The 14,270-nt window shown below is 40.7% G+C and overlaps 1 protein-coding gene across 2 annotated transcripts in view; it reads left to right on the plus strand.

The window, feature by feature from the left end:
• Positions 1-4,221, plus strand: part of ARMC3 (armadillo repeat containing 3) — a 95,519-nt gene extending 91,298 nt beyond the window's left edge. For both annotated transcript variants that reach the window (XM_065871186.1, XM_065871187.1), the window contains exon 18: positions 4,012-4,221. In XM_065871186.1, the coding sequence (XP_065727258.1) occupies positions 4,012-4,221 (210 nt within the window). The remainder of the gene's footprint in view (positions 1-4,011) is intronic.
• Positions 4,222-14,270: the final 10,049 nt, after the last annotated feature.

Here is a 14,270-nt window from a genome sequence, read left to right on the forward strand (position 1 = left end):
GTTTTGCTCATTTCCCACTAGGTAAAAATGTTTTGTCTGTATCATTGTGGAGTAAGCCAGTTGCTAACAATTAACTGGATGATATTAATCCTATCATTTAGATGTACTTATATTTGGCATGTATATGTATGTGTATATATACATACACATACGTATATTCACCAGACTATTGGAAACATATTCATTCAACATTTATCATACACCTACTCTAGGCCAGGGCCTCTTCCAAGGTCTGGGAATATACGGATACTAAAGTGACAGTCTCGGGACTTCCCTGGTGGTGCAGTGGTTAAGAATCTGCCTGCCAATGCAGGGGACACGGGTTCGAGCCCTGGTCTGGGAAGATCCCACATGCCCTAGAGCAACTAAGCCTGTGTGCCACAACTACCGAGCCTACGCTCTAGAGCCCACGAGCCACAACTACTGAGCCCAAGTGCCACAACTATTGAAGCCCATGCACCACAGCTACTGAAGCCCATGCACCCAGAGACCCTGGTCTGCAACAAGAGAAGCCACCGCAGCGAGAAGCCCACGCACCACTATGAAGACCCAAGGCAGCCAAAAATAAATAAATAATTTTTTTTAAAAAATTAAAAAAAAAAATAAATAAGTGACAGTCTCTGCATTCAAGGGGGACCTAAGCTAGACTTGCGGGTTCTCAGGTGACGTCAGGGAAAGTTTCAAGGGAGGAAGTGATATGTGGCCTCAGAATTAGAGGTTACATAGGATTTCAGCAGGTAAAGAAGGAAGACAAGGGTGTTCTAAACAATACAAATATTTTATTTAAAATAACATGTATGAGAGTCAGTGGTCCATTTGAGGGATGTAGAGTAGTTGGTCTGGATCCAGAAAAGCGGGGAGGGGTTGGATAAGGCTAAAGCACCAGACAGTAAAGCACCATGTGAGTTTGTACTTGATCTTAAAATCTGTGAGTAACCACTGAAAGTTAAGGGGAAAGTGATTTTGAAAGACCACTCAGGCAACAGAATGTGGAATGAACTAGAACGGGGGAAAGACTGGAGATGGGAAGACCAACTGGAAGGTCACTGGAGCAAGAAGTACAGGTGCCTGATACTAAAGCCATGGTGGAGGCTGTGAACGAGAGGTGAGTTTGGCAGGAGATGTAGGAGATAAAACTGAAAGGAGCTGTTGACTGCCTAGCGGTGGTGTGAGAGACTGCATGAGAAGAAGAAAATGATTTCCAGGATCTGGGCAGGGTAACTGGAAATGATGGCATCATTCACAGAGATGTGGACACTGGGGCATGATTAGGTTTAAGGGAGGGGGTGATCTTCTTTTTTCCTCCATTGTGTCCAGTGTCTGGAGTATAAAAGGAGCTGAGAAAATTGTTTCAGAGCCGTAGACTTAAATGTATAAACTTCCTACCCTCTCCTGAATACCTATAAACCTCATTGCATCTTACCTCCAGTTTCAAGCCAATTCTGTTTATAATCCAAATGCCAGTCTTTCCTATTTCCTTGGATTTCTTGCTCTATCAATTCCTCTCTCCCATCTTAAATCTCTTTCTCTCTACTAGCTGTTTTACCTTTAAAATCTAAACTTAAGTCCAAAACATTTAAAGAGAAAACATAAATCTTTTCTCATTATATCTACAACTACTCCTATAAGTGCCTATCACCATGACCACCATCATTTTGAACTTATGTGCCAGGCACTTAATAAATATAATTGTGAAGAGTCTCAGATGTGCCAAACGTTGAAATTACTACCTTTGTTTTAAAGATAAGAAAATTGATACTTAGAGAAGGAATTTACCCAAGGACAACCAGAGATACAGCTGGAATTTGAACCCATGCCTATCTGAGCCAAAACCTACCATACTGCTTCTATCTGAAGATAATTCTCATTCCCGGCCAAAATTCTGAGTCATCTCAACTCCTAGTCATTCCTTGACCTCAGTTTCATCCTCAACTCCCTGCAGTCTGGCCCTTGTTCCCTCCCAAGAAGGATCACAGTGATCTGTTTTCTGTCTTGCTTGATACATCAAAGAATCTGTCACTGATCCTTCTCTTTCTTTAACACCACTTTCTTTAGTAACTTCTGTCCTCTCTTGCCATTTCATCTCAGTCTCCTTTGGAGACCTCTTTTCCTCCACCCTTGTCTTAAATGTTGGCGTCCTGACCCAGAACTCAAGGTTCTGTCCCAGGCTCTTCTCTTTTCTCCCTTTACATACTTCGTTTGGTGAGGTCATCCTCCTACATCACCTTAAATACGACTTACATGTCTCAGGTTTCTAGATCATTTCCTCTCTCCCACAAGCCGCTCCTGATTCCAGGTCTATCTGTCTGTTTACCCTGTAGCTAGCTGCCCTTGTGTGTCTTGTAGGAACTGCATTAGTCTTCTCAGGCCACTATAACCAAGTACCACAGACGGGGTGGCTTAAACAATAAACAGTTATTTCTCACAGTTCTGGAGGCTGAGAAGTCCAAGATCAAGGTGTCAGGAGATTCAGTGTCTGGTGAGAGCCCACTTCTTGGTCGGCAGTTGCAGCTTTTGTACCGTTATCCTTATATTTCAGAGTGGGGGGAGGGCCCTTCCTCCTCTTACAAGGGCACAATTCCCCTCGTGGGGGCTTCACCCTCATGACTCCTGTTAAGGGACCCACCTTCAGAAAGACAACAGGAATCTCAAGGGGAAACATTTCAGTTCATAACGTTACAGCAGACTGAATTCATCACCCTCACACCTCACCTGAGTCATGCAGTTAATCACCCAGGTCTTGCCTACCACTGAATCCTGAACACCAACACTCACTGGTAAAACGTGTTATCCTTCTATTCCTCCCAAAAGCATTCACTCCCCCTACATATACTCTTCATCTCCCCGTTTTCTTCCGGCTCCTTTCCTCCATGGAAGCCTAGATAAATCGTCCACAGACCGTGTAAACTGCTCACTGATTTCCTTCGTCTTCATGCCCCCATCCTTCCGCCCCTCCGCCTTGCCTGCCCACACTGGACCAATCCGACTGCCTGCCCTTCCCACAATGACACTTGGGCTGCAGAACGCGACAGTGGGATGTGCCACAGCCAATTCAGGATCCAAGGTAGTGGATGTACGTGCTGCCTGGCCATCTTTTCCAGCTCCTGGCCACAGGCTTTTCCTGTTTTCCTCAGCAGCTGTGCCCCACATCTGCCTTCTTTCCTAAGCCTTTTCATCTTCACCTCTTCCTATACGCAGATGACCTTGTTTCCCACTTCACAAAGAAAATAGATACTTCCAGATTCAACTCAGCTGAGGTTAAGAACTCAGACTCTGGGAACTCCCTGGTGGTCCAGTGGTTAGGACTTGGCGTGCTCACTGCTGGAGCCCTGGGTTCAATCCCTGGTCGGGGAACTGAGGTCCCACAAGCCAGCTCTCTTATCCACTATGATGTGGCTAGGAAGTTTCCAGATTATTTAAAAAGTGCTTTTAAAATCAGGACAAATTGAAGAGACAGCTTCCGAGGAACATATGCAACCCCTGAGGACAGGGCATCAGGCAGCCCAAGAAGGACCAACCGCTCACAGTTCTGCCCCCCCAGCTCCAAAACACCTGTCTACACCACACAGAACAAATGGGCTAGAAACAGGTCCCTGCCATTCCAGTCCTGCCATTCAATCCCACTGCATATCACACCCAAGGAGCAGCCCAGGAGCATGGAAAGATTGATAGATGCACTAGAGCTGAAAGCCTGTGGAACAGCTTTTCTCCAATTACGTTATCAATCTTGTGCTGATACAACGCAGCGCAACTGCCTGAAAAATGTCCCTTCCCAGCAGGACCTACACAGAGATTTTGAGCCCACAGAATCTTGAGCAACAGGGGAACTTATCACATTTTACCGACTCCTATCGCAACACTCCACCTTTTTTCCAGCCTCCTTTCTAAGCACTTTGTTGTTCTGCAAGAGTGTATATTTCACCTTCGACCAAGGTGGGTCTTTCAACCAAGGCTTTTTCTCCGCCCCTCCCCCTCCTCCCTCTTGGTTGATCTCGCGTTTTCTCCCCACAGGCTCTGGCTGACAGAATTGGCATCGGCTGCTCTCTGGTTCGCGGGGAGTACGGCAGAGCCTGGAATGAAGTCAAGCTGATGAATGAATCCCGAAAGGGGGTGACTGGGGCTCTCCCTCCCCAGGAAACTTACATAGTTGACCTCATGTTCCATCCAGGGGCACTGATAAAGTTAAGAAGCCAAGAGGCAGATCTTTACAGATTTCTCTAAACTTCCAAATGAACACAAAAGGTGTTCAAACAAGAAATCCATTATATACTCTTTCTATGAAGTTCACTGGTAGATTTTATCAGTATTTCTTTAAATAAAAATATTAGAAATGCTCTCCCTGTGTAGAAATGAGGTCACTAGGATTGGACTTGATCGTGCTTCTGAGTTCAGGCTTTTGGCAAGCATTCAGTCTGATGAGATCAGATTACACTTGTGTAAAGCTTATTATTCTCGAAATTAATCCACCCCGCTGTTTCCTAAGGAGCATCTCTGCCCTTTGGGAATCATGTGTAAAAGCACTCAGCTACTGTTCCCAGCACAGTGCCCTATGACTGTCATTCTTCATGTTCCGGATGCTCCAGGAAGACTTGGTTAAATCAAGTCCATGGTTTGTTGTGTCTTCAGTCGCCTTGTCTCACTCCCATAAAGTAAGATTATTGATATTTTGAATATTTGTAGATCTATTTTAGTATCACAAATTCCTTTCTAAAATTTTTTGTTCATATTTTCCCAAATTTATCATTAAGAACACTGTTTAGTATACTTCACTGAACTAAAAATATTTCTAAAAACTATTTCCATACACTGCACTTGTCTATATTGACTTGGAAACATACCTTCATTTAAAAACAATTCTGATTTGCTTTTTACACATTTGAATGCTGGGTCACAAAAATGTGACTTCAAATTTACATGACTTAAAAGTTCTTTTCTGGAAAATTCTGAAATCTAAGTATAAAGTAAATCTTTGCTGAGGAATTGTGTTTTCAGTATTGAGCACAAAATGGGGAGCAAGCACCCATTTCAAATGGCAAGAGGAAATGAATCTCATGAAGTATACATTTTCTTAGCCAGGCTTTAAGTCTAAAGTTGACCCATCTCATCATTTTGCTAGAAGGTTTTCAAAAGTGAGTTTGATTTTAGAAATTAAGGTGAAGATTATTCTGTATGAACCAATGTGTAATTTCAAAGAATGTGTAATTATTTCAATATAAAGTTCCTTACATCAAATGGTGTGGTAATTATATTTATCACCCAGTTTCATGAAGAGAGCACAGATTATAGGATACATATCCGTCTAAGCATTTCCAAGTCTCTCTTGATCCAGAAAGCATTCAAAGTGGATTAAAAAGATATATAAGATGTAACAAGATAAAAATAAATGAAAAACAGGCATAAGTGTAGGAAAGAAAGTTTGACAAGGCCAGGAACAAGCTTAGAATTCAAAACGCAGTCCATGAAAATCCTGCGTATTTGTTAGAGGTAAGTGAAAATTTGACTCAAAACTTTCTAGCAGCCAGTGCAGAGGGGAATGCTATCAGTTTACATGATTGGTAATAGGGTCCACTAGATAAAAGCACAAAATGGCTTCCCAAGAGGAACAAAGACCAGGGGAATTCTTTGGGAGCTTCATACAGATGACAAATGCAATACAGAAAATAACATCTTTGAAAAACAACCTCCTGGCAAGTTCTGGAAATAGTTTTCATAGGCCAATGGCCAAAACATCAAAATGGAATGAGGGAAAAGTTCCATGCAGAGCCACTAAGATGTTGTTCAGGTAGACACCACATTTTTTAGTCTGGTGCAGACCAAAGAGACATTTTTTCTTTCATCTTAGAGATGATTTTTTGTATAGTGTCTCTCTCGCTTAGGTTCTAGGTAATAACTGCCCTCCACTTTTAGTAAGTACACATCAGATTGCACATGTATTATTTCCTTGTCAAAGAATCAGCATTGTCAGTCATGGAAAATATTTTCTAGAAGCTCAAAATACTATGTCAAGTCAAATGGATATTGACTTTTCCTTTTTGTTGACATGAAGTTCTTTAAATAGTCACGTTTCTCAGCAAGATTTCCCCATACTATCCCTCCGCCAAAGGCAGTAATCTGGAGATAAGAGATAGGGGGTTCAGGAGACAGTACATTTTCCCTTAGAACCATTCCCAGAAAGGCTATAAACCAATTACTGGTGTTTTGTGTTTTTGTTTTTGTTTTTGTTTGTTTTTTAGCTCAGTTGAATAATAAGGGTAAGATAAACTGACAATATGAAAACTATATAGAACATATCATCAGTTTGGGTATATTTTTAGAGCAATACAATAGTATCAAATCACTTATCTAGAGTGTAGTATTTAAAAGTACTATTCTTAATTTAAAATTACCTTATTATTATATAGATCACTAGCAAAACCTTTGCCTAGGCATATGCTTTTAAAGCCAGAAACATCATTATTTTAATAATAAAAGTAGACTTGACTTTAAAGGACAACTATCGAGGGTCAGGCATGAATATATTAATATAGTGAATTCAAGTAAGACCCTTGTGGAACTCACGCAGTACAAAAGACCTGTAGGATATGCCAATAAGCCACAAATCACAATTTGAAAAATAGGAAGCATTGTTGGAAAAGGTAAAGAAATTTTATTATGGTGATTTTACTTATAAATTTAATAAGCCTTTATTATTGACAAGCAATATAATAACAGTGGCAAAAAGCCCAGATTTGTGAGTCAGAGCTGAGATTAAGTTCTGCATCTACCTTTTTCTACTTATGTGATTTTGAGAAAATTACTCAACCTCTCTGTCCCTCAATTTACTCATCTGGAAAATGGAGATAAATGATAACAAATAGTTACATGTTGTTTACTATGTGTCAGAGGCTATATTCTACACCTTCATTTAATCCTTCCAGTAACCCTATGATGTATAGGTGATATTACCCATGTTTAGCAAGTGAGGCACAGAGAAGTTAAGTAACTTACCCCAAAGTCACTCAGCTAGTAATTGGCAAATCTTTAAATTTAAACCTAGTTTTTCTGTAGAGGTGATGCTCCTAATCTATATGCCTAATAAAGGTGCTGCAAGGATGAAGTAAGACCATGCATGTAAATGACAGGTGTGGGTGTACATGGAGGGGCGGGGTTGTACATGCCTATATGTGAGTACATGTGTGTGTTTATAGCTTTCTTTTCTTTTCTCAGATAATGTTCTGTTCATACCTTGGCCTCTAGCATGTTTATTCTTCAAGTATCTGTCTCTTCTTTTAGATCAGAGGTTAGCAAATATTTTCCTTAAAGAGTCAGACAGGGCTTCCCTGGTGGCGCAGTGGTTGGGAGTCCGCCTGCCGATGCAGGGGACACGGGTTCGTGCCCCGGTCTGGGAGGATCCCACATGCCGCGGAGCGGCTGGGCCCGTGGGCCATGGCCGCTGAGCCTGCGCGTCCGGAGCCTGTCCTCCGCAACGGGAGAGGCCACAACAGTGAGAGGCCCGCGTAACGCATAAAAAAAAAAAAAAAAAAAAAAAAAAAAAAAAAGAGTCAGACAGTAGGGGCTTCCTTGGTGGTCCAGACTCCACGCTCCTAATGCAGGGGGCCCGGGTTCAATCCCTCGTCAGGGAACTAGATCCTGCATGCCACAACTAAGAGCCCACATGCCGCAACTAAGACCTGGCGCAGCCAAATAAATAGATAAATAAATAAATTAAATATTTTTTTAAAAATACTCTAAAAAAAGAGTCAGATAGTAAATAGTTTAGGCTTTGCAAGCCATACAGTCTCTACTGTGACCACTCAACTCTGCTACTGCAGCACAGAAGCAGCAGTAGATGCTGCTAGACAATAACTTTAATAAAACAGGTGTGGGCCAGATTTGGCTCACAGGCCAGTTTGCCAACCCTTGCTTTAGATGAGGAGCACTCTGAGGGTATGGCCATGGAGAGGCTGTACTGAGCCTAGTCCCTGGGCACCCTGACTAAGCGTCGAAGGGAGACTCTCACAAGGGCATTTTGTCTTCCTTGGTTTCTCTGGGTTCTAAGATCAATCTACTTGGTATTAATCCAATGGATGCCAAAGGAGATGCATTATTTTTCAGTAAGGATGAGGACAAATTTGACCTCTCTAAAAAAGAAAATTTTCCTATCTTCTGAAGCGTGCAGGGTCTGAGATTTCACCCCAGTTGCAAGCTAACTGCCACTGTTTCATGGTTGCTGGCATAAGACACAAGATACCTGGGTCAGAGACAAAGGACTTTACTCCTCACTGCACAGCAAGCAGCATGAGACAGCATATTGTGTCAGGTCCCCTTGCTCCCAAGTCTCATGGGGGCAATGTGGACAGACCCAGATGGATGCCTGCAAGCATGGTGGGTTGTGCTCCAGGAGAGGAACACTGAGCTCAGAGAACCTAGCTTTTACAATACATAGGCAGGAAGCATCTGCCCTTTTCACTATATCTTCCTGGGCTGTTCACTAACATCCTTGAAGAGATAGTCTAGAGCAAAGGGCAGTCAGGAAGCCTTTGTTTATAAAACATGCAGAAAAGAGGGAGATCCATGGAGAATTATCTCCCAATAGCTTCATCAATTCTTACAGTATATGAGGCTTTATGGAATTTCTCATCTATAAAATAGAGATGATTGATATATTTTGATACAAAATTTATAAAATGTTAAAAATATATATATATAATTAATTATAATTATATAAGAAAGGTGACAGTAGATCAACTCAGTGATTCATGAGGCCAATTTTCGTTCTCTGGCAGCACCAAAGGAGCTTTAGTGAGAAAGTATGGTAGTTATCCTCAATATCATCCTACTAATATTTGGTCTACAAGTTCAAATCCAAATTCAGGTTAAGCCTCACCTTCTTCCCTGAGCTTCCTCAGTATGCGTTTTGCTCTTCTGGTGACCTTCCACGACACTGCCTTGGACACTCATCTCAACATTTCCCCACGTGCTTACTGCCTGGCACTGCCCCTTTCCTCATGAACATGGACACCATGTAGTAGTGCAGACCAGGCATGGTCCTTGGGGTCAGAGAGACTTGGGTGTGAGAATCCTGCTTCTGCTATTCTTAACGGTGAGATGTTGAGCAAATAGCTTGGTGCCCTTGTCTCTAAAATGGGCATTTAGCTATAATAATGACCTCATAAGGCTGCTCTGAGGAACAAATAAGATAGTGGGTGTACACGCTCCGTACAGTGCTAAAATAGTAAGCATCTGACAACTGTTAGCAATTATGCTCTGATCTCTCCCAGTGAGACGGAAAGCTATTTCAGGTCTGGCATCCACCTTACCGGCAGAGTGACCAGCACAGGGAAAGCCTGAACAATATTTGTTGACTGTCTTTGTGCCATAAATGAACTGACCTTAAAGACTACAATGGGATTCTCATTTTCATGTGGATCCTTTTGAAAGTAGTTGTATGGTAAAGAAAATCATTCCCATCTCTGACTTCCTTTTGCCTTTCAGTGTAGAGGGTACGATGATGGCACAGCTACTTTTGAACTTGCTCTACAGGAAGTGAAAACACAGAAATGCTCAATGTCTTTGAAGCTCATAGTTGAAATCATTCCCCATTTTGCTTCTCTTTTCTTTTGATTCCATAGTCTTTACTTTGAGAAGAACTTTGAAAAACCCAGATGAATCCATTTATATCTGTACTATCAAGTCATTTATCTGCTAAATCATGATCCTGCATACACAATTTTCTAATTGTGAAGTCATGCCCCCATCACCAACACCTTGCCTACACCCAGGGTGTGACCTGTGTGTGGTCGCTTCATTGGGAAAGGACATAGTATTACTTCCATGGTTTGATGATTTCTTATTGCTGCTTGGTCCAGCTTGTCTGTGATTTTGAAAGACTCATCTTGTATATTTACCTTTGAAGGTACTATCAGTTCGTATGGTTAAGACTACTTAGGTTCTTTTTAACTTGCTAACCAGGCATAAGGCTCCCGATTGGCTCAGACTTTTCCACCAAGCAGAACCTGCACGTGGGGCAGGCCCTTGATTACAAGCCCCCAGTAACAAGCATCTGTTTAGGAATATATTTCAGTCACAGGAGTCTGGGTCTGATCTCATCAGGATCAGCTAAGAGCCATCCATTTCCTTTTCTAACTCGCAGGTATCAGCTCTCAAACCCTGCAGACAGTCCCACTCTGATTATCTTGAGAAAAGTCCCAGTTTGTTTTACACAAGAACAGCTGGCACACAAATGGAATCAAGCACTTTAAAGTAGTCATTAATCATACTGATGAGAACAGCTGAAACAAACATTGTTCTCTCAGTACTTACATATCTGACATACAAATCAAGTGATAGCCCAATTAGTTTATTTATAGGTTCCTTTCTTTGAAAAGTCTGAGTTAGTGCCTTTCTTTTCTTGCCATGGTCTTTACTTTTAGAAAAACTTTGAAAACACAGATGAATGTATTTGTATCTCTATTATCAAGTCATGTATCTGCCAAATCATTGATAGTCATTATCCTGCATACAGAATTGTCTAGCTGTGTGATTTCATTTATTTGGCTTTCTAGAAAAAAATTTTTTAATATCTTTTTATTAATACAAATCAAAGAGGTACAGACAGAAAGAAAGATAAATATGCTGGTCCCTTAGACTCACAGAATAGAAAGCTTGGCTTGTATCCTTTGTATGCAATTATTTACTTCTTTGAGAATTAGGATGAAAGGGAAAAAATGAACTGCTGCATGAGATGGGGAGATTTTCCTTGTGCAGTTTTTATTTTCCCTAGCTAATAGGAGAATAAAAAAATAAAAAGGAAGATAAGAATTGCTAGAAATGGACTTTAGTCCCCCACTCAGAAGTAATAATATTATTACTTTAAGGAATGGCACAAAATTTCACAACAGGAAAACCATCTCCATGCCCAGGATCCATGACTGATGCATAAACGTTACTGGTGAGTTAAAAACATTTACAGGATAACTCAAATGCTCCCTTCTGATGCATGTTCTTCATGAAATGAGTGCCCTGAGACTCAGGATTGCTGAGTCTAACACTGCTACACCATCATATTCAGAGGATATGCTCACAAATATGAAATCCCACAGAAAGGAAATGAAATGAGGAAGGTCATGGAAAATCTCTTAATACAGACCATCTGCTTCCTTTTAGGCTTAGTTTCAGGCTCACCACTGAGTTACTGGCACAGTCCCGAAGGCCTGGGCTGGGCAGGGGGATGGCGTCTGTCTGGGAACCTAGTCCAGAGCCTTAATGTAAGTCACTCCAGGAGAGAAGCCAAATCTCGCTTCAGCCTGCCACTGGCTGAACTTCAGAGCCCTTGGAGTCAGAGGTCTTGAAAAGTGGCTCCTCCAAGGACATGTCCTGTTATCATTTTTCATGTACAGTTGGCATCATTGTCAAAGACACCGTGTAGGAAGGATGCAAAAGCACACAGAGTTCAACTATGAACCAGAAACTTCCACAGAGAAGGTCAGAGTCAATCTTTGGTGAGTACTCCAAAGTGTTCCTTCAGCTCACATTTTCACATTCATGGTTAAGTGTGGTTATTAAGACCTTAATCCAAGCAGAGATTTGCAAATAACTGTTCTTCAAAATTAAAGAAAAAAAAATTGGAACCAAACTTTTGTTTTAATGTGTGTTCATGTCTATAAAAAGCCAATTAAAAAATACATGAAATAAACTGTCTAGGAAATTTGAGACCCATGTTGTATTGAATGTCTTGGTTGCGAATGCCTTCAGCTTTACAAAGTTTTCTTATTTCACCTTCATTGTTTGCTGATGGCAGGGCTGAGAACACACTACTCCAAAATATGGCAACTTGGAAAACTGAATATTTTTTGCTGAAGGAATTTGAGAAACGGCAGATGCAGGCGGGTCTCCCTGAACCGGGTCGAGAGACCCCCATGTGAGAGGCAACCTCCTTATACCAGGAGGAAAGGAACGTCCTTATCTCCGAAGACCAAGGGGCTCTGAGGGGCATCTGAACAAACAGGCCTTGCTAACTTTTCCTCAATTTACTACAATTAACACATATCCTTTTGCCCCATCACGTTTTTTCCCACAACTTTCCACTCTTCATCAAACCTAGTATAAAGACCCTAAGGTTTTACCGGCCTTGGTGGGATATTCATTTCCTTACGAAGGCTCCTGTGTCATGTAAATCTTATATTAAATAAACGTGTAGGAAAAATTAAAAACTAACTATGCCACAAGTTCCATACTTTAGGCCAGGGGTTGACAACATTTATCTCAAATTTGAGAAAACAGGAAACCAAATATTAATTGGGGAGCGTCTCTTAGATTTCCCAAGGCATTAAAAGCTGAAAAAAATTCCTTACAATTTTTCAATTTTGTATTAACTGCTCTTTCATGTTGTTAGAAAGGTCTTGTAGACTATGGACGATTGTTTGCTGGCTTAATTGAAAATCTCCCACTTTTGGTAAAATATCACTTACAGTAGTTTCCTCATACGTTTCTTTAAAACATTCATAAGCAAAATAATAATTCATTTTATTATCCATCAAAAAATGGTCCTGTATATGTGTGTGTAAGAATCTAAGTCATTTCATAGCTGGCCAAAATTACAAGCTCAGATTCTGTTAAAAATCTTTAAAATTTTTATTGATCGATGTTTAATTCCAATATCAGGTGACTTATTTAGTCGATTATTTTTTTGAATTTTTGAATTTTATTTTATTTATATTTTTATACAGCAGGTTCTTATTAGTTATCCATTTCATACATACTAGTGTATATACGTCAATCCCAATCTCCCAATTCATCACACCACCACCTTCCCCCCCACTTTCTCCCCTTGGTGTCCATACGTTTGTTCTCTACATCTGTGTCTCTATTTCTGCCCTGAAAACTGGTTCATCTGTACCATTTTTCTAGGTTCCACATACATGCGTTAATATACGATATTTGTTTTTCTCTCTCTGACTTACTTCACTCTGTATGACAGTCTCTAGATCCAACCACATCTCTACAAATGACCCAGTTTCATTCCTCTTTATGGCTGAGTAATATTCCATTGCATGTATGTACCACTTCTTCTTTATCCATTCGTCTGTCAATAGGCATTTAGGTTGCTTCCATGTTCTGGCTACTGTAAATAGTGCTGCAATGAACATTGCAGTGCATGTGTCTTCTTCAATTATGGTTTTCTCTGGGTATATGCCCAGTAGTGGGATTGCTGGGTAATATGGTAATTCTATTTTTAGTTTTTTAAGGAACCTCCATACTGTTCTCCATAGTGGCTGTATCAATTTACATTCCCACCAACAGTGCAAGACGGTTCACTTTTCTCCATAACCTCTCAAGCATTCGTTGTTTGTAGATTTTCTGATGATGCCCATTCTAATTGGTGTGAGGTGATACCTCATTGTAGTTTTGATTTGCATTTCTCTAATAACGTTGAGCAGCTTTTCATGTGCTTCTTGGCCATCTGTATGCCTTCTTTGGAAAAATGTCTATTTAGGTCTTCTGCCCATTTTTGGATTGGGTTGTTTGTTTAATATTGAGCTGCATGAGCTGTTTATATATTTTGGAGATTAATCCTTTGTCCGTTGATTCAATTGCAAATATTTTCTCCCATTCTGAGGGTTGTCTTTTCGTCTTGTTTGTAGTTTCCTTTGCTGTGCAAAAGCTTTGAAGTTTCATTAGGTCCCTTTTTGTTTGTTTTTATTTCCATTACTCTAGGAGGTGGATCAAAAGAGATCTTGCTGTGATTTATGTCAAAGAGTGTTCTGCCTATGTTCTCCTCTAAGAGTTTTATAACGTCCGGTCTTACATTTAGGTCTCTAATCCTTTTTGAATTTATTTTTGTGTATGGTGTTAGGGAGTGTTCTAATTTCATTCTTTTATATGTAGCTGGCCAGTTTTCCCAGCACCACTTATTGAAGAGACTGTCTTCTCTCCATTGTATATCTTTGCCTCCTTCATCATAGATTAGTCGACCATGGGTGCGTGGGTTTGCCATATATTAGTCGACCATAGGTGCGTGGGTTTACCTCTGGGCTTTCTATCCTGTTCCACTGATCTATGTTTCTGTTTTTCTGCCAGTACCATATTGTCTTGATTATTGTAGCTTTGTAGTATAGTCTGAAGTCAGGGAGTCTGATTCCTCCAGCTCCGTTTTTTTCCCTCAAGACCACTTTCGCTATTTGGAGTCTTTTGTGTCTCCATACAAATTTTAAGATTATTTGTTCTAGTTCTGTAAAAAATGCCATTGGTAATTTGATAGGGATTGCATTGAATCTGTAGATTGCTTTGGG

The sequence above is a fragment of the Phocoena phocoena genome, chromosome 2 (genome assembly GCF_963924675.1).
Source record: "Phocoena phocoena chromosome 2, mPhoPho1.1, whole genome shotgun sequence".
NCBI lineage: Eukaryota > Metazoa > Chordata > Mammalia > Artiodactyla > Phocoenidae > Phocoena > Phocoena phocoena.